The sequence below is a fragment of the Alexandromys fortis genome, unplaced genomic scaffold (genome assembly GCF_014885135.2).
Source record: "Alexandromys fortis isolate MF-2015 unplaced genomic scaffold, M_Fortis_MF-2015_v1.1 scaffold_151, whole genome shotgun sequence".
Classification (NCBI taxonomy): Eukaryota; Metazoa; Chordata; class Mammalia; order Rodentia; family Cricetidae; genus Alexandromys; species Alexandromys fortis.
The window spans coordinates 482,733-503,091 of NW_026068043.1; the positions used below are offsets into that span (position 1 = coordinate 482,733).

Here is a 20,359-nt window from a genome sequence, read left to right on the forward strand (position 1 = left end):
AGAGTCACCATGACCAGGACAACCCCTGTAAAAGAAAACATTTAACTGGGGGCTGGCTTACAGTTTCGGAGGTTTCGTCCATTATCATCATGACAGGAAACATGGCAGCGTGCCGGTGTGGTGCCAGAGAAGGAGCAATGCCCCCATCCACAAACAGAGAGAGAGACAGACAGACACAGAGAGAGAGACTGGGTCTGGAGTGGGCTTTTGAAACCTCAAAGCCCACTCCACAGTGACACTTCCTCTCACGAGGCCACACCTTCGAATCCTTTTCACATAGTGCTGCCTAGGTAGAACTCCTGCCTAGAGTGCCCCTGTTAGGCGCCGGGGTGTGGCTCAGTGGTAGAGCCCCTGCCTAGAGTCCCCCAGTGAGGGGCTGGGGTGTGGCTCAGTGGTAGAGCCCCTGCCTAGAGTCCCTCAATGAGGGGCTGGGGTGTGCTCAGTGGTAGAGCCCCTGCCTAGAATCCCCCAGTGAGGGGCTGGGGTGTGGCTCAGTGGTAGAGCACCTACTCAGTATGTGAATGACTATAGATAGGCTAATGCCTATTACACACACACACATACACACACACACACACACAAAAGCAAACACTGGCTGCTGAACACATGACTGAGAGACATTCTGAGATATCCAAGCATTTCTGCCAAGAGCTCCCTGTACTGTGTGTGTGTGTGTGTGTGTGTTTGTGTTTCCTTTTCTCCCATTCTTTGCCACCACCTCTTCTTTCTTGCCCCCCCCCCCCCCGAGATAGGGTTTCTCTGTAGCTTTAGAGACTGTCCTGTCCTGGAACTAGCTCTTGTAGACCAGGCTGTCCTCGAACTCACAGAGATCCACCTGCCTCTGCCTCCTGAATGCTGGGATTAAAGGTGTGTGCCACCACTTCCCAGCCTCTCTTGGCCTTTTTGAGACAGGGTCTTGCTATGTATCTCAGGGTGACTCCAGACTTGTAGCAGTTGAGCGGTGGTGGTGCACACCTTTAATTTCCAGCACTTGGGAGGCAAAGGCAGGAGGATCTCTGTGAGTTCGAGGCCAGCTTGATCTATAGAGCTAGTCCCAGGACAAGCTCCAAAGCTACAGAGAAACCCTGTCTTGAAAAACAAACTAACTAACTAACTAACTTGCAGCAATCCTCCTGCCTCAGCATCCCAAGTGCTGGGATTAAAGGAGCGAGCTGACGGGTTTTTTTTTTCTTTTAGATCCTTTCTGGTGTGTGTGGCAGTGCCCTTCAGATAGGTGTAGGCCAGACCAACAGTTGAGACTAGTAGAGGGAGGGGCAGACTCTGCTCTGCCTTCCATGGTGGCCCGGTTCACCATCTAGCTGTCCCCTGCGGTCGCTCATAAGTTCTGCAACTTCTAGCAGCCGCGGCTAGGCAGCCCCAAAACAAAGATCACTTCTCCATCTACAAGTGACCCAGTGTCGTGGACCTTGGTGAGGTACACTGGTAATCACCACTCCGGAGGCTGGCTTAGGAGCGGAAGATCCACTCTGGGATATGTAGTGAGACCCCGTGTCAGGAATAGCAAGCCAAAGGAGAAGAGTGCGGCACACCAGCCCTGAGTCCATCCCCAGGCCTGAGTAAATCAGGTGTGGTGGTTCCCATCCGTAAGCCCGCCCTCAGGAGATGGAGGCGGAGCTCAGTGTCTTCCTCCACTGTATAATGAGTTGGAGACCAGCCTGGGCTACAGGATACCCTATCTCAAACAAAACGGAGAGGAAATACTGGCAGCCTCTGATGGGCTCAGTCAGTTTCAGGACTACTGGGACCAGCCAAGTTCCCACATGCTAGTGAGGACATTATGACTCCATTGCCCCTGTGTTCTGTCCGCAGGTGACCAAGGATGGCAGGGAGGATGTGACCGTCATCTGCCTTTGTCTGCCCTCCTAGTGGCCCCACCATGCAGAAGCCCAGTGGCCTGAAGCCCCCTGGTCGAGGGGGCAAGCACTCCAGTCCCGTGGGCAGACCATCCATAGGGTCAGCTTCATCCTCTGTGGTGGCACCAGCCAGTGGCTCCAAGGAAGGTAGGTGGGGCCGAGAGTGGGAAGGGGGCTGCAGCATGGGGATTTTTCCTGGGGAGACATGAGCAAACGTGTACCCCATGCAGATAGGACATTAACAGCAGACCAAACGAAGGATTCCCCCCAAAGTCCGGCATGATTAACCAGTGAATTTATTGGGGTTTCTTACAGGAGTGTGGGTAACTCGGAGGGAGCTGTATCACTTGCAGGGCTTAGAAACTCATTGTGTAGCCCAGGCTAGCCTCAGACATTCAGCGATTCTTTGCCTCTGCCTCTTAGATGCTAAGGGTACCGCTGTGTACCAGTGTGCCCAGTTTGTACTGTGCTGGGAATGGAACCTGGTGCTTCGTGCATGACAGGCAAGCGCCCTACCAACTCATCCTCAACCCCAACAGCGAATCTCACCCATCATCAGGAAGCAGAGGTGTATGCACGTTGCTGTCCATCTCTGTCTCTGTTTTCTGCGGGCCAGAACTCCCTGTTCAGGGGATAATCCCACCCACTGTTAAAATGGGTCTTCCTGAATCAGTCAGCAGAAGCACGGACATCCCCACGGGTATGCCCAGAGGCCTGTCTCCTTGGAGATTCCAGATTCTCTCAGATTGACAGATCTCACTATCATAGAGGGTATACTAGAATTGGGAAGAGTTTGGTTAGGTTTAGAGACAGGGTCTCAAGTTGTACAGCTCAAGCTGGCCTCAAACTCCTGTTTATCCTACCAAGTCCTCCAGCGCTGAGATTATGGGCAAGATCTACCACACCCAGCTAGAGATTTGTCTTTCTGTGTCTTTGATGAGTACCCAGTTATAAACAGCTCTACACAGTCCCTTACATGTTACACTTCACGCGGCAGCATAGGATTCTGCCCATCTCATTGGATTGTCCCAAAGGTTTGACGACAACCTGCTACAAGTGCGATGCAGTCCAGTGTCCCCTCCAAGATGGCAGATCCACTTGTACTCACGGGAGGCATTCCAGAAGAACCTTTAGAACCTTTTAATTCCAGCACTTGGAAGGCAGAGGCAGGGGGATCTCTGTGACCTGGTCTGCAGATCAAGTTCTATCCAGGACAGCCAGGACTGTTATACAGAGAAACCCTGTCTTGAAAAAAAACAACAAAAACAAAGCCGGGTGGTGGTGATGCACGGTTTCAGTCCCAGCACTAGGGAGGTAAATGAGTTTGAGGCCAGCTTGGCCTACAGAGTGAGTTCCAGGACAGCCAGGACGGTTATATAGAAAAACTTTGTCTTGGAACACCCCCCCCCCTGCAAAAAATTAACTACCCACCACATCGGGAGTCTTCCTTTATTACTTCCCACCTCACTCTTTGGGACAGGGTCTCTGTCTGTCTGTCTGTCTGAACCCAGAACTGGTCAATTCAGCTAGGCTGGCTGGCCAGCATGCCCCAGGGATCCTCTTGCTGAACTGCCATGTCCTTGCTGGGTTTGACATGGGTGCTGGGGATCCAAACTCCGGCCCTCACGTTTGTGTGGTAAACACCAACCAAGTCGTCTCTCCAGCCCCGAGAAGGGTCTTATTTCTGCACAAGCCAAATTAACTTTGAGCCCCAGGGCTTCTGTATAACCATCCCAGCCGCCCCATGCAGAATCACTTCCTCTGTCTGTCTGTCTGTCTGTCTCTCTCCTTGTTTTTTGTTTTTGTTTTGTTTTTCAAGACAGGGTTTCTCTCTGGCTGTTCTGGATGGAACTCACACTGTAGACCAGGCTGGCCTTGAACTAATGGAGATCCGCCTGCCTCTGCCTCCCGAGTGCTGGGATTAAAGACGTGCACCCAGTATGGTGGCCAGTTTTAATTGTTAACTTGACACAACCTAGAATTACATGGCAAGAGAGAGTCTCACAGAAGACTGTCAACATTGTGTTGGCCTGTAAACTTGTCTGTGTGTTTGGATTCTTTGATTGTTATTCGACCTGGGAAGACCCAACCTGAAAGTGGGCAGCACTGGTCTCTGGTTTGGGACCCTGGACTGTGTGAGAGTAGAGAAAGTCAGCTGAGCATTGAGTATGCAGACATTCATTTCTTTCTGCTCTTGACTGTGGATGTGATGTGACCAGCCATCTAAGTTCCTGCCATGACTTCTCCTCTGTGATGGACCGTGACCTGGAACTGAGGAGCTAACACTTTCTCCCTGCGTTGCCTTCTGTCAGGGTATTTTATCACAGAAATAGGCATGTCACTACGACACTCAGTACTGCAGCTTCCTCTGCATGCATGCACACCATGTATGGGCACATACAGCATGACTGTGTACACACAAAGACACATCTGTGGAAAGGAGGAGGGCTGAGGTTGGGGGGTATCAGATGGAGGGCAGGGATTCAGGTGTCTTTCCAGCATGGGAAGAACTGTACAGGGTGTGGCCTAGGGGACCCCCAAGTATCTTAGCTCCACTGTGAGCATAGACTGTGGGGGTTGACGGGAGGATCAGGCTAGAGAGCAAATGTACAGTCATCGAGGCGAAGGATGCAAGCTTACTGCCTGTCATGGGGAGGCCACAGGGCCGCTGTCCTTTCGTGGGAGGAGCTTGAGTGTGCTGAGTAATGTTAGGTTGACAAACGGCTTTGCTGGGCTTGTGAGCTCAATCCCTGGACCCATATGACATAAAGAGAGAAATGACCCTGCCAGATGTCTTCAAGAACTATGGCACACACCCCAACCCCAGTATTGCACACAACCATACACACACACATACATTCACGTAGCAACAAAGAGAATTCTAGGGGCTGGAGAGATGGTCCAGTGGTTAAGAATACTTGTTCTTGCTGCTCTTGCAGAGGACCCAGGCTCAGCTCCCAGCATTTACACGCTGGCTCACAGCCATCTGTAACTCCAGTGTCAGAGGATCCGATGCCCCCTTCTGGTCGGGCACTTGCATATACACGGTGCACATACTTACACGCATACATGGTGCACATACTTACGTGCGATAAAACACCTATACACATAAGATAAAAATAAATATTAAGATAGTTTAAGTACAAAGAGAGAAGATTAGCCCCAGGCTCCCAGAGGGCTGAGCTTACTCCAGCAGGGGTAACTCTGTGGAAGCCAGTGGCTGGGGAAGTGTACCAGCCAGCCTGGCCCTAGGCCAGGACATGACCTTCAGGGAGAAAGGCCCATTGTCTCTTCTGGGTTCTTTCTTCATTGCCCCCCCCATCAAGTGGGGCCCCAACTTCTTTTTTTCCAAGTGTCTGGGATTTAATCCAGAAGCTCACACATGCCAAGCCAGCGTTTCACGGAGCCACATCTCTAGCCCCTCCCAGGGGTGGGGGCGTTTCGAGGCAGGTACTCTACTATTGAGCCATACCCCAAGGCTCTCACTGGGTCATTTTAGGCAAAGGCTCTACCTTTATGCTTTGGGTTGTCAGTGCCAAGAGCCTTGGTAACAAGTGTTAGGGAAAACACTCCCCATTTCTGGGCTCTTTAGGTTCCCAGCCACCCATGGGACTGGCTCTCTGCCCTCTGAAGCGATGGAGGTACCAGGCATGGTGGTACATATGTGTAATCCCAGCACTCAGGCCGAAGCAGAAGAATTGTGGGATGAGGGCTAGCCTGGGCTAAATATGAGAGACCCTGTCTCAAAATCTGGAAATGTATCTTAGTTGGCAGGATATTTACCCAGCATGCACAAGGCTCTGGATTCTGTCCTCAGCACTACGTAAACAAGATATAATGAACATCTGTCATCCCAGCCTGTGGGGAAAAGGGGATTAAGAGTTAAAGGTTATCCTTGAGGCTAGCTCCGGACATTGGAGACCCTCTCTCAAAACAGATTTATCAGTCAGTAACACAAAGCATTGAGGGGACTGGGACTCCGTGAGGGACACCCAGGACGGTTTGAGAGAGCCATGTGTGAACTGGCGCCTGCCTTGGGAAGCAAGGCTGTGGCTCCCTCCCAAGGCATGATGTCAGCGTTGGGCAGAGAGGGTCTGGCTGGGGAAATGACCTGGATGGATGCCATGTGTAGCAGAGGAGGTCTGTATTGGTACCCAGAAGCCTGACACAGGATGCAGCAGGGGCCCAGGGAGGAGACTAGATTGGCGGATATCTCCCTGGGATGCAAACCGAGGTGGTTCCAAAGGTGGAGCTAGGTGGAGGAACACGGATAGGATGGAGCATCTCTGGAAGATGCTCTAGGACTTGTCTGCCAGGGAGATGTTAGCATCTGTCCTGAGCAGTGAACAGGCAGGTGCCTGCTTGGTGTGGCCTCCACTCTGCACTGGGAAGGAAGGTTCTGTTGGTTCTGAAGGTTCTCTGGAGTCTCGTGCGTGCGCGTGTGTGCGTTCATGTACCTGTGACAATGGCAATCCAGGTGTGCACAGCACAATGCAGAGATCAGAGGACTGCTCAGGTGTTCATGTAGCTTCTATATTGAGAGTCTCCTCTCTCTCTTGGAGATATGGTTCTTACTGTGTAGTCAGTCCTAGCTGGCCTAGAACTCACGGGAGACAGGATCTCTTATCATCTACGTGTTTACATCAGGTTAACTGGCCTATGAGCTTCCAAGGGTTTTCCTGTCTCCATCACCTATGGTGCTGTCCAGGCTATCAGAGTACAGAGGTACATGACCATGCCCAGTTTTACATGGGTCCTGGGGCTTTGAACTCAGGTCCTCATGCATGTGTATCGATATCAAATGCTTTACCACTGAGCCATCTCCCCAGTCTTTGGTGTCTCCTTCTAATGCAATGGCTAAGAAGTCCCTTCTGGCCCTTGGAAGATGTGCTAGGACCTGGGGTTACCAAGCAGAGAAATATGGGCCACAGGCAACCATTGTGTCTCTATTATTCTGGCAGGCCTTGAAGGACTTCCCTGGTTGTACTTGTCACTCACCTTGTTACAGCATTCATCTTGTCACATTTGAATGACCCAGTAATAGTTCATCCTACCACTGAGCCACACCCCAGCCCCTCACTGGGGGATTCTAGACAGGGGTTCTACCACTAAGCCACACCCCAGCCTTTCACTAGGGGATTCTAGGCAGGGGCTCTACCACTGAGCCACACCCCAACCCCTCACTGGGGGATTCTAGGCAGGGGCTCTACCACTGAGCCACACCCCAGCCCCTCACTGGGGGATTCTAGGCAGGGGCTCTACCACTGAGCCACAACAGCCCCTCACTGGGGGATTCTAGGCAGGGGCTCTACCATTGAGCCACACCCCAGCCTTTCACTAGGGGATTCTAGGCAGGGGCTCTACCACTGAGCCACACCCCAGCCCCTCACTGGGGGATTCTAGGCAGGGGCTCTACCACTGAGCCACACCCCAGCCCCTCAGATGTAGGTTCATTTATTTTAGATATATTTTCCTATTACTTATTTTACACATGTATAATGTGTGAGTGCACATGCCACAGCAGGCACGTGAACGTCAGATGCCTACTTTTAGGAGTTGGTGCTTTCCTTCCACCATGTGGGTCCCAGGGATTGAACTCGGGTTATCAAACTTGGTGGCAAGTGCCTCTCCCTAAACCCTGGCCTTCTCACTGACCCTCCTGTTTTTGAGATGGTTTCCCTATGTAATCCAGGCCGGCCTAGATCTGTGGCAATCCTCCTGCTTCACCCTCCTAAGGTATAGTCTTGCTCCTCCACTCCGTGCCCATCACTTGAGTGCCTAGTCTGAGATGTTTGGATCACTGTGGATCAGGCCCTGTTGTTCACTTTCAATCAGCCAAGGTCAAGAGCATTCCTTCAAGGCCGGCTTCTCCACTCCCTCCCCTGACCACATCCTAAACTTTTTAATGGTGTCAGGATGGGGAAGCCAAGATGAGCTTTTCCGGAGCTGTGTGGCAGGGGGCAGGGCTGCCTCCTAACACTCCTGACGTTTTGTCCACTATCGATCTGGGAGGCGGGGACCAAGGCCAGCGCCTGCCTGCCGGCCCGCCTGCCCACTGGACCCTATGGCCAGTGCCTGAAGCTTCTCCATGGGGAGCTGGCTCTGCTCTTTTCAGGGTAAGAAGCTCGTCTCATCCCCTCCCCATCCCAGCCCGGGCTCCCCAGCTGTCTCCAGGCCCTGAGTTGGGGGGACAGAGAGGGCTCACGAGTGGCATTTGACTCTGGAAGGCTGCTGAACACTCCTGGACCCGGAGTAAGCGGATGGAGGATGCCTTCGGGAAATGCAGGATACAGAGGCAGCTTTGCTGGCTAGGTGCCACAGGGTGGGGGTGTTCGAACTGCAGAGGGCTCTTTTGCTATGGGAGGGACAGACCCAGCCTTCCTTGAGCGCCCTGTGGGTGGGAACTGTCTGAAGGCTGATTGAAGGGAGATGCCATTCTGGAGAGGTTCATCGTTCTGGCTGTTCGTCATTCCTTCCTTCATGGCCTGCGCCTCTGAGAGCCCCTGGGGAGAGGGAGGGGCTAGGAACAGAAAGCCACTTGGGGCTTCAGGCCATGTATGTATGTTCCTTTGGTGGGGGAGGGAACCCCCTAAGGATGGACAGCCTGACCAGAGGGATTTGTGTGTATCCAGCTGCCGGAGCTGAAGTCCAGTAGCCCAGCCGGTAGACCTGTGCAGACTAAAAACAGCACCGTGGAGCTGGAGGAGTGGGAGAGAGGCTAAGTGAGGGGCTTTTGGCAGCTGCTGTTGCGAGTTGGCACAGGTGGGCAGGCAGGCCTCCTTAGGTGACACCAAGAAACTGCTGTTTCCGTGGCAGGGTGACACACTTTACCTGCTTTAGCATTTCTTGCTGCCAAAGATGGCAGGTTCGCTGAGGCGTCAGTAGGCTCACCTTATTCTAGCCCCTCCTGTGTGGTCAGGGTGCTCATGAACATGATAAAAGCTCCCAGCGGTCCACAGGAAAGTACCCCTAAGGCCGCCTTCTTCTTCTTCTTCTTCTTCTTCTTCTTCTTCTTCTTCTTCTTCTTCTTCTTCTTCTTCTTCTTCTTCTTCTTCTTCTTCTTCTCCTCCTTCTCCTCCTCCTCCTCCTCCTCCTCCTCCTCCTCCTCCTCCTCCTCCTCCTTCATCTTCTCTTCCTTGTCCTCCTCCTCCTCCCTCTTCCTTCTTCCTTCTTTATTTTTTATTATTTACTCAGTGTTCTGCCTGCATGTATGCCTGCAGGCCAGAAGAGGTCACCAGATCCCATTACAGAAAGTTGTGAGCCACCATGTGGTTGCTGGGAATTGAACCCAGGTCCTCTGGAAGAGCAGCCAGTGCTCTTAACCTCTGAGCCATCTCTCCAGCCCCTGTAAGGTGGGTTTTTGTTTTGTTTTTTAGCGTAGAAGTTAATTAAATTGTCCCACTTTGTAGCATCCTGTGCTGCTAGAACTGTGTCTTGTGGAACATTTAGAGAGGTGACTGCCTCGTAGGAGGCCCAGGACCTAGAGTAGGATACCTTTCTTCCATCCAAGGCCATCAAGGCAAAAGCCGAGGTCACCCCAGAGTTTATAGGTTCTGGTAACCAGTGTGCACGTGTATGTCGGGCTGCATCTGTTTGTTTGGGTAGGCCTTGCAGGCCTGGGGCTACTGTAGGATTCCTCTTCATCTCTCGTTCACCTTATGCCCTGAGGCAGGGTCTCTCAATCAAATGCCAAGCTCATCAATACGGCTGTTTCATCCTCCACCTTCTGAGGCTGGAATAACATGTGGCCACTTGGCATTTATGGTGGTTCTGGGATCCAGACTCGGGTCTTCAGGCTTGTTGAGCGAGCATATAACCACTGAGCAATCTCCCCAGCTTTATTCTTTTTCTCTTTTATTTTTGTGTGTATGTGGATTTTTGTTTTTTGTTTTGTTTTTAAGACAGTCTCCTGTAGCTCAGGCTGACCTTGAACTCACCACATACAAGCAGAGATGACCATGAACTCCTGACCCTCCTGCTTCTACTTCCAGAGTGCTGTGATAACAGGCACGTGCCATCACACCAAGTTCATGTGGTGTTGGAGGTGGGGTTCATGTGTGCACTCCACCAACGGAGCCGTGTTCACAGCCCAGCTAGGGATCATGGGAACCCCGTTCAGGGTCGAGTGCCCATTCCCTTCAGTACCCCAGAGCTCTTCTCCCTTCCTTCCTTAGGCTCAGCTGGCTGAATTACAGCTTCTCCTCTTGTGTGCCCCTCCCCCATTCCTTGATGGTCCTCATTTGTCCTCCCTGGTGGCCTCCTTGTGTCCACAGGGTTGGCCGGAAGTAGTTGCTCAGTGAGCTGGGATTCCTTCTGGCTGAGCCTTGGCAGGTAAGGAAAACCCTATTGGGGTTGAGCAAATAGTTCAGACCATAAGGGGGCTTGCCTTGCAAGAATGAGGACCTGAGTTCAAGCCCCCAAAACCTATGTAAAAACAAAACAAAACAAAAACAAAAAACAGATTGAGGGTGGGGCTGGGATGGGACTCTGTTGACCAAGCATGTAGGAAGCTGTGGATTTCATCCCTAACGTCACATATCAAGGCCTGGCGGTGTCTGTCTGTAGTCACAGCACTCAGAGGTAGAGACAGAAAGGATCAGGAGTTCATCCTTGGCTCCGGAGGAAATTCCAGGCTAACTCAGGTTAGGAGACACTAGAAAATGAGGTGCAGTGGTGCACCTGCGCTGTAATCCCAGCCCCGGGGAGACAGAGATACTTGGCAAGCTGCTCAGTGAGAGATCCTATCAAGGAAAACAAGGTGAGGGGCTGGAGATGGCTCAGTGCCTCAGGGCACTCACTTCTCTTCCAGAGCTCAGTTCCCAGCACCCACAGTTGGCAGCTCGCAGCCGCCCATACGGTTAGCTCCCGAGATTTTTGCACCCTCTTCTGACCTCTGCACACACATGGTATATGCAATGTGTGGCATGCGCCTGCATGCATGCAATGTGTGGCATGCGCCTGCATACATGCGCACCCCCCCTCCAAGTCTCGAGTCCTCTTCATGCAGGGGACAGTGCCGTCTGGGTCCCCACCCTGAGCCCCACATCTGCTGCTGAACCAGACGCAGCTGTTTCCTCCTCACGTTATCCTTAATCCTTCTTGAAGCTCTACTTGGAATGCTTTTGAGACCGGGTCTCACGATGCAGTTCTGATGAGCCTGGAACTCAATATGTAGACCTGGCTGGCCTGGAATTGCTAGAAATCCACCTGCTTCCTGGTGCTGGGTCTAAAGATTAAAGGTGAGCGCTTCTACACTGGGTTGAGTTTGAACTTAAAACCTGAAGTAACAGCAACAGTGAAATCTGAGACAGGTTCTCAAGTAGCCCAGGCTGGCTTCAGGCTCTCTGTATAGCTGGGGATGACCCTTACCTCTTGATCCTTCCTCCTACCCCTCTGAAGAGTAGGGCCCATCACACCCAGCCACTCAAAATAAATTCTGTTTGCCTTTTCTCCTGATGGAAATCGCCGTCCAGGAAAAGGATAAATTGCTTGCGTGAGGTATAGTTTGTGTCCCTGACGCCTGGCTGAGGAGCTCACTAACTTGTCTGGTCCCATCCTGAACTCTGTCAGTAGCTCAGACTGCCTTCAGAAGTCCTTGTGCTTCAGCCTCCCACTTCTGGAATGACAGATGTGCATTGCCAGATGTGACTGGCCTTCAGCCTTCATTGCATACAGTGTGTGCAATGGTGGGGACCTCAGAGGCAACGCTAAATCCAGGCTCCAGCCTCAGGTGGTTCCATGAGGGTGTGGGCCAAGAGAACAGCCCGTGTGTCAGATGCTTTGTTTTTGTTTTGTGTTTTTGCCCTCCCTCCCCACCAAGACATGGGTTCTCTGGGTAGCCCTGGCTGTCCTGAAACTCACTCTGTAGACCAGGCTGGCCTCGAACTCAGATCTCCTGCCTCTGCCTCCCAAGCTGGACTCAAAGGCATGTGCCACCACTGGCTGGCCCATGTGACAACTTAAGAGCTCTCATTACACGAACCACCTGCCCTGGCAGAGATTGGCAGTATTGGTAGACTTGGTGACCTCATGCTTAAGATCTTGGGAAAGATAAGGCAGGTGGATTGCTGTAAGTTGAAGGCTCGATTTTTCCGCATGGTGAACTCAAGGCCAACCAAGGCTATGTAGTTTGACTCTAAAAACAAAACAACAGAAGGGCCCTGGGAATGTGGTCTAATTGGTATCATGTTTGCCTAGCCTGCTAGAAGCCCTGGGTTTTATCCCCAGCATCCCATAAATCAGGTGTGGTGGTGCACATCTGTATTCCCAGCATTCATGAGGTGGAGGAGGAAAGATCAAGGCTGTTGTGGGCTGTATAGGGCATTTGAAGCCAGCCTGTGTTACATGAGCGCATCTCAAATGATTAAAATAAAAATCATAGTCCAACAGTACTTAGGATATGGATATATATATATATATATAATACACACACACACATATATATTGTTGGGCTATGATTGATACATATATACACACACAGAGCTCTCTATACATATATAAATGTGTATATATATATACACATCTTATCTAGTTGTCTCTTGGGGAAACTGAAACTGAGGTACCAATTTAGGGAGGGGGTTTAACCAAGCCTGGCCAATGTGCTATGGAACTAGGAATACAAATCTTGTTGGGGCACCCTATGTTCTCCCATCCCCAGGCAGCCGAAATCTCCCTGCCTGTCTTTGTGAGGAATTTGAAAAGGGTTTAGTCCCTGTGAGGCAGGGGCAGCTGGGAGGACCAGACAGGGGGCTAGGGGTGGCTAAAAGGAAAGATAAATCAAAGAACCTTTCGGCTGGCATCACAGACTTGTGACCTGAATTGCCGCAGCTGTTGAAGCAATTGGTTGGAGGACCTGTGACCCTTGCGAGAGGCAGGGGTCAGAAGAGATTATCTGAGGGTCCTGTGGGCTGGGACAGCTGAGGGTTGGGACAGCTGAGCTGGTAGCTTTTTTCTAAGAATAGCCACACTGGGCCGCTGAGACCCTGGGACCCCTGCTTGAGTTGTAAGCAAAGAGGACAGGTAAAGTGGGGTCCTTGATGGGATGGGTTGGTCACCGCTCGGGGCTTAAGAGCTAGGCCCATAGCTTAGGCCTGCCAAGCACACTTTACAGGACTGGTTCGCATTTGTTTGTTTATCATGGAAGGGAGGGGTGGCATTCATTCCTTGGCACACATCTGGAGATCAAAGGACTCCTTTAAAAAGTTCAATCTTTCCAACATGTGGGTCCTGACGATTGAATTCAAATTGCCAGGCTTGATGGGGGGCAAGCCCCTTTTCCCACTGAGCCATCTAATCGGTCCAACTTCTATTCTGTTTTTTGTTTGTTTGTGATTTGAGGTCCCGAGGATGGAGCCCAGGCCTCATGCAAGAGCTCTACCCTGTCAGCCACACTCACCCCTCCAGTGCGTACCGTGTAGAGGGCAGTGTGTCCCTGAGATGCTCAAACACTGGACACCCCTGGTAGCCTAAAGAATAAGGAAAGCCTCTGAGTTACCCACTGTCCAGAGGGAATAAGCCTTACATGTCATACTGCTTGCTGACCACGCCTGCCTCAGTTTCCCCATCAAATAACTGACACCCTCCAGCTTTGTCTGTCTCCCAGTTCCCAGGCTAGTCCTAACTACTGCCTCTTAACTTATCCACAGGGTCTCCCCTGCACAAGCAGGCGTCGGGCCCCTCCTCGGCCGGAGCCACCACCACTGTCTCTGAGAAGCCAGGTCCAAAGGCAGCTGAAGTGGGTGATGACTTCCTGGGGGACTTTGTGGTGGGCGAAAGGGTGTGGGTGAATGGCGTGAAGCCAGGTGTGGTGCAGTACCTCGGTGAGACACAGTTTGCGCCAGGCCAGTGGGCCGGCGTGGTCCTGGACGACCCAGTGGGCAAGAATGACGGAGCGGTGGGTGGCGTGCGCTACTTCGAGTGCCCGGCTCTGCAGGGCATCTTCACGCGGCCCTCCAAGCTGACCCGCCAGCCCACAGCTGAGGGCTCTGGCAGTGACGCCCACTCAGTGGAATCCCTCACTGCCCAGAACCTGTCCTTGCATTCTGGCACCGCCACACCCCCACTCACCAGCCGAGTCATCCCCCTGCGGGAGAGTGTCCTTAACAGCTCCGTGAAGACAGGCAATGAGTCTGGTTCCAACCTCTCTGACAGCGGTTCTGTGAAGCGTGGTGACAAGGACCTCCACCTGGGAGACCGTGTGCTGGTAAGTGTGGATGGTACCCGGCTGGGCGCACGGCCTCTCTCTCTCTGTCTTCCGCCCCTTGCCGCTTCGTGGATAAGGTGGAACCCAGGGGCTGAGCGGAGAAGGGACTCAAAGGGAACTTGAACACGGATGAGGCCGCGTTCCTCATTGGTACCGCATAGAATAGCAGCGGAAAAGACATTGGCTTCGAAGCCTGTTGCTGTGTGACCCTGGGCAAGTGTTCTTTCTGGGTCTCAGACCCATCTGCTCATCAGCCTTTCGTGGCTGTGATGAAATACCAGGGGTGAAAACAAGAGAGGAAAGATGGGTTTAAGCATGTGACTTAGGAGGGATCGGGTCAGAGTTGGCCAGCTCCATCGTTTTGGGTCTGGAGAGAAAGGCACAGTGGGAGAAAGCTGGGAGGGGGGTGCAAGCCGAGAGCGAGCTGAGTGCAGAGCTTAGGGACCCGATGTCAAAACACCCACAGTGAGTACTTCCTCTGAGCAGGCCCCACCTCCGAACAGCCCATCCAGCTATGAACTCATCGTAATTTAACACGGATGAATCAGTGCCCTCGTGATCAATCCCTTCTTAGTCCTGCCCCCAGCGGGGATGGAGTCTTCAACACTTGAGCATTTTGTGTGTGTGTGTGTGTGTGTGTGTGTGTGTGGTGGTGGTGGTGCATTTAAATCTAGACTGGTTCTTTCTCTTTCTTTCTTTCTTTCTTTCTTTCTTTCTTTCTTTCTTTCTTTCTTTCTTTCTTTCTTTCTTTCTTTCTTTCCTTTCTTGCCCACCATGTAGCCCTAGCCAGCCTAGAACTTTCTATGCAGACCAGGCTGGTCTTGCTCAGACACCTTGTCTAACCATGATACTTTTTACAAAATGGGATTCTCCAGCTGGGGCTATAGCTCAGCTGGTTAAGAGGTTGTCTGGCAAGCACAGATCCCAGGGTTTGATCCCAGCACCCCATAAAACAACATGCCGGCCCACACCTGTCATCTCAGCTCTTGGGAGGTGGAGGCAGGAGGATCAGAGTTCTAGGTGAACCTGAGGCTGAGACTGTAGGACAAGCACTTTTGTCATGCAGGCCGAGACTCCCCTGCTTCTCTGCAGCCTCCTCCTCCTTCACCCCCCTGAGGTTGGCAACCAATATGGCAGTTTTCATGGTAGAGGCTTCCAGAACTTTCCGTGGGGAAAAGATGGTCAGTCATCTGAGAAATTGGAGAAGGCACTTCAGACTACCACTGAATATAGGGCCATGAATATTCATATCACTACAGATATTCATGTGGAGACAAATATGTATATATGAATATTCATGTGCTCATGAATATTCATTGGGGCAAAAAAGGCTCTAGGGGGAGTGAAAAATATGGTTACTGAAATAAGAAAATGTCCAGACGTGTTAGAAGATTAAGAGGAGTTGAGAGTGCTGAGGCATGTCTGTAATCCCAGCATTCTAGGGAGAGGGGCAGGACGTATCAGTTCCTAAGAGGCCAGTCGAGGCTACAAAGTATTGGTTCAACCTGGGCTGCAGAACAAGACCCTCTCTTAACAACAAAGGGTCGGGGCAATAACTCAGTTGGTAAGCACTGTACAAGGACCTAAATTTAACCCCCCAGAACCAAGGTGGAAAATTTGGACTGTTGGGGTGCATGCCTATAATCCCACAACTGGGGAGGTGGAGGCAGGAGGATCCCTGAGGCTTGCTGACCAGCATCCCAGCTAAATCTCAGCCTAGCCAAGCCGAGCTCCAGGTTCAGTGAAAGACCCTGTCTCAAAAACGAAGGTGGAGCAGATGAAGACGCACCTGATAGGGACCTCTGGTCCAGATGCACATGTACGTAGTCACATGAACACACACAAAAGAGAAGATTTACATACACACACACACACACATGAAACCCTGCCATTTCAGTAAATTAAATGGAACTGGAGGTCATGTGAAATAAATAATAAATGGAACTGAGGTCAAGCAGAGTAGGTGACAGTAGCTCATAATAGCACATATTTACACACGCGCATGCACGTACACACACAGACATACATGCACGTGCGTGAGCTTGGAGTGTTACCTTAACCTACTGTGTATCTAAGGATGCCCTTGAACTCCTGAACTCTCCTGCCTCCACCTCCCGATTGCTGGGACCACAGACGCACCTTCTGTGCAGCGGTGCTGGGGTTGGAACCCAGGGCTCCTGCCTGCTAGCCAAGCCCTCTGCCAGCTGAGCTGCATCCCCAGCTCTATGTTTGTGTATATTATTACAAACACTGGAGAAGTTTTCAAAGGCTCCCTATTTATTCTATTACAAACACTAGAGAGATTTTCAAAAGCTCCCTATTAAAAAAAAAAAAAGATGGTTATGTCAAGGGATAGGAGCAGTAGTTCCCTGAGTTGAACAGTGCACGCTGTAGAAATACGGACACTGTATACACAATCACACTGGACCCCATTTATAAGTACAGCTATTGTCAGTTTAAAAAAATGAGGGGGTTGGGGGCTGGAGAGATGGCTCAGTGGTTAAGAGCATTGCCTGCTCTTCCAAAGGTCATGAGTTCAATTCCCAGCAACCACATGGTGGCTCACAACCATCTGTAGTGAGGTCTGGTGCCCTCTTCTGGCCTGCAGACACACACACAGACAGAATATTGTATACATAATAAATAAATAAATTTAAAAAAAAGGGGTGGAGGCTGGAGAGATGGCTCAGTGGTTAAGAGCACTAGCTAGTCCTCCAGAGGACCCAGGTTCAATTCCCGGCACACATATGACAGCTCACAACTGTCTTTAACTCCAGTTGCAGGGGACCTAACACCCTCACATAGATAGCATGCAAGCCAGATACCAGTGCACGCAAAAATGAGGATCACTGAAGTACAGACTATTCTTACATGTCAGTTAAAAATACCTTAAATGTTTCTAACAGAAGTTACAGCAGAAGCCTGCTATTTAGAGAGATGGGCATGGTTATGGAATCATTCCGCTGAAAGAGGAAATGGTGTTTATTTTGGGGGGAAAGGAATGAAGCTTCTGGACTTTGAAAGGTGGGTTGTGGCAGTTCTCAACCTGTGGGTCGTGTAAGACCATCAGAAAACACAGATCTTATATTACTCTTCATAACAGTAGCAAAATTATAGTTATGAGGTAGTAAAGAAAGGAATTTTATGGTTAGGGGTGCCCACAACATGAGGAACTGTATTAAAGGGTTGCAGTGTTAGGAAGGGTGAGAACCCCTGGTGTACTGGTCAGTTTTAGCTGAGAAGGGAGTCACAGATGAGGAACTAGCCAGGTCACATTGGCATATGGTCATGTCTGAGAAGGGGCGGTCTTGGTTGTTAACTGATGTAGGAAGACCCAGCCTACAGTGGGCGGCACCATCCCCTACCAGGGGTTCCTGAACAGTATAAGAATAGAGAAAGCAGAGTGTCAGAAGCAAGCAAAGGACAGGTGTTTGTTCTTGTGGATATGATGTTTTCGTTTCCTGCCTTGACGTCTCCACAGTGTTAGACTGTAACCTGGAACTGTGAGCCTAGTAAACCCTCTACTCCCCTCGGTTGCTTTCTCCCAGGGACCTTTATCATGGCAGCAACAGAAGGAAATTAGATCAGACCTGGTTTTGCAAGTACTTGGGCCTCTAATTTATGTGTCTGTATAGCTTGGAGTTTTGTTTGGTTTGTTCAGTTAACTTTTTTTTTTTACACTACTATATACTTTTTCTGTTTTGATTTTTTTAAATTTTATTTTTTAAGTGTGTGTGTGTGTATGCAGTTGCCCAAGGGGGCCAGAAGAGGGCGCTGTCTCTTTGGGGATTCTAGGCAGGTGCTCTATCATTGAGCCACACCCCAGCCCCTCACTGGGGGATTCTAGGCAGGGGCTCTACCACTGACACCCCAACCCCTCATTGGGGGATTCTAGGCAGGGGCCCCACCACTGAGTCACACCCCAGTCCCTCACTAGGGGATTCTAGGCAGGGCTTTATTACTGGGCCACTGGCCCATCCCTGAAAACTGCTTCTGTCTTTTTACTGAAAGCATTTACCTGGGCTCTAGCATCATGTAGTTGTTATGTACATACAATATTTAATTATCACAAGTGCTCCTTTGGTAGATGAAGACGCTGGGGTTCAGAGAGGTTCTGTCACTTGCCCAAACTCCTGCAGCAGTTCAGATCTGTGTGTCTCTCTCCAAGCCTGTGCCCTTCCACATAGCAGTCACGTGACTCCCTGGACCCTGTGTTCCTCCCAGCTGTCCGTGGGTATCTCCTCTTTTTCATCTGCCCTCTGCCAGGCTCAACCTGTGTCCCCTGCATCCTCTGGACCTGCCTCTCTCCATGTGCCAACAGGTCGGTGGGACGAAGACTGGCGTGGTACGGTATGTTGGGGAGACGGACTTTGCGAAAGGCGAGTGGTGTGGCGTGGAGCTGGATGAGCCCCTTGGGAAGAACGACGGGGCCGTGGCAGGCACCAGGTACAGTGGGCTCTCGTGAGGATTGTCAGAGGGACAGGGATGAGGCGGCAGAGGTAGAGTGGCCTTGATGTACTAGACGCCAGTGATGCCTGCGTGCTTCCTAACAGCGTGTCAGGCTAGGCAGGGGGAGTGATTGACAAGAGAGCTAAGGGCAGAGGCCATTGTTACAGGCAGGCACTAAGGGAGTCCTTCCATTCTATGTTCCCTTGCTTATCACACAGGGCTGAGTTGGGCAGAAAAGTGAGAATCTAAGTGTTTCCCGAGCGATGCGAAAAGCTGCAGGTGTCCCGCGCGCTCAGATCCCTCCCTCCTCCTTTTTAGAAACAGCCCTGTGTAGCACAGGCTGGCCTCTGATCCACTACATAGCAGAGGCTGAGCTTGCACCCTCTCCTTCAGGGTTTTTCTTCTCTATGCAGGGGGCCCCCAGGGATAGAAAGCTGGTTTGGGAAGTAGACCAACTGTTAAAGTTACAGCTGGGGTACCCTAGATAGTTTGTAGGGTCCTGGAACAGTGTAGCCTGGGAGGCCCCACCTTGATTTTGCTGCTTTTTCTGTGTGTGACGGAAAGCACATGTCTTAATATTATTTCCAGAGCTGTAAATTCTTGGCACTCCCATCTTCCTAATCCCCTGCCTCCACCTCTTCAGTGCTGGGATTACAGGCGTGCACCACCTTGTCCGACTCCTCCTTCTGGAGGACCTGTCACTTTGGGATGTGGCTGGGGGGGGGGGGCGAAGGGGGGGATGTGTGGCCTGAGGAGACACCTCTGTCTTTCAGGCTCAGGGATGGAGTAGGAGGCAGGGGAGTCCCCAGGTAACGATGGCATCACTTGTGGCTCTGTCGTGCTTCCCAGGTATTTCCAGTGCCCACCCAAGTTCGGTCTCTTTGCACCCATCCACAAGGTCATCCGAATTGGCTTCCCATCCACCAGTCCAGCCAAGGCCAAGAAGACCAAACGGATGGCTATGGGCGTCTCGGCCTTGACCCACAGTCCCAGCAGCTCCTCCATCAGCTCTGTCAGCTCCGTGGCCTCCTCAGTTGGCGGCCGGCCCAGCCGGAGTGGCCTGGTAAGGATAGAACCCGGGAGTTGGAGAATGCTGATGTTAAGGGTGGAGGGTGGGATCAAGTGTCCTAATCCGTCCCTGGCTTGCTCTGATTCCAGGCATCCCTCGGTGGGGGTGGGGGCGGGGGCAGTGTGATCTCTTCGTAGGAAACATTGGTCCATTTATATGTTTTATTATTGTTATGACTGGCTTCTTGGTCACCTTCTCCGGGTAAACAGTGCTGGGTAGATACAGGCAAGGAATTCCAAAGGCTGTTGCAGATGAGGAGAGAAGAGGAAGTGACTTGGGTCTGGGTAGAAGGACTTCATTCGGTACTTCTTGGTCTAGAGTGGAGCTGGCCAGGGTAAGGCAGCCCTGTTGAAAGTGGAGTCTCAGCTATCATGTTGCTTCTGAGGGTGAATCAGCGAGTGAGTTTCAGACATCCTGAGGCACAGGCGGGCGGAGAAGCACAAGGCCTCCGTTCTGTGTACGACACCCCGAGTGTCTTGAGTCCCACCCCTGCCCACTCTCTCCAGCTCACAGAGACCTCGTCACGCTACGCCCGGAAGATCTCAGGCACGACAGCCCTGCAGGAAGCGCTGAAGGAGAAGCAGCAGCACATTGAGCAGCTGCTGGCTGAGCGTGATTTGGAGAGGGCCGAAGTAGCCAAGGCCACCAGCCATATCTGTGAGGTGGAGAAGGAGATCGCCCTGCTGAAGGCACAGCATGAGCAGGTGGGTAGCTGGCAGGCTCCAGGTGCGCCGAACACCTCTTCCCACAGGGTGGTCATGGAAA

At 51.6% G+C, this 20,359-nt stretch overlaps 1 protein-coding gene across 4 annotated transcripts in view; it reads left to right on the forward strand.

Moving 5' to 3' along the window:
• Positions 1–20,359, forward strand: part of Clip2 (CAP-Gly domain containing linker protein 2) — a 58,973-nt gene that overhangs the window by 12,957 nt on the left and 25,657 nt on the right. For all 4 annotated transcript variants that reach the window (XR_007595983.1, XM_050166128.1, XM_050166126.1 and 1 more), the window contains exons 2-6: positions 1,831–2,021; positions 13,520–14,076; positions 18,398–18,522; positions 19,375–19,588; positions 20,101–20,298. Coding sequence is in view for 3 of the 4 variants with exons in the window: in XM_050166128.1 (XP_050022085.1) it covers positions 1,898–2,021; positions 13,520–14,076; positions 18,398–18,522; positions 19,375–19,588; positions 20,101–20,298 (1,218 nt within the window). In the remaining variant the exon portion in view is untranslated. The remainder of the gene's footprint in view (positions 1–1,830; positions 2,022–13,519; positions 14,077–18,397; positions 18,523–19,374; positions 19,589–20,100; positions 20,299–20,359) is intronic.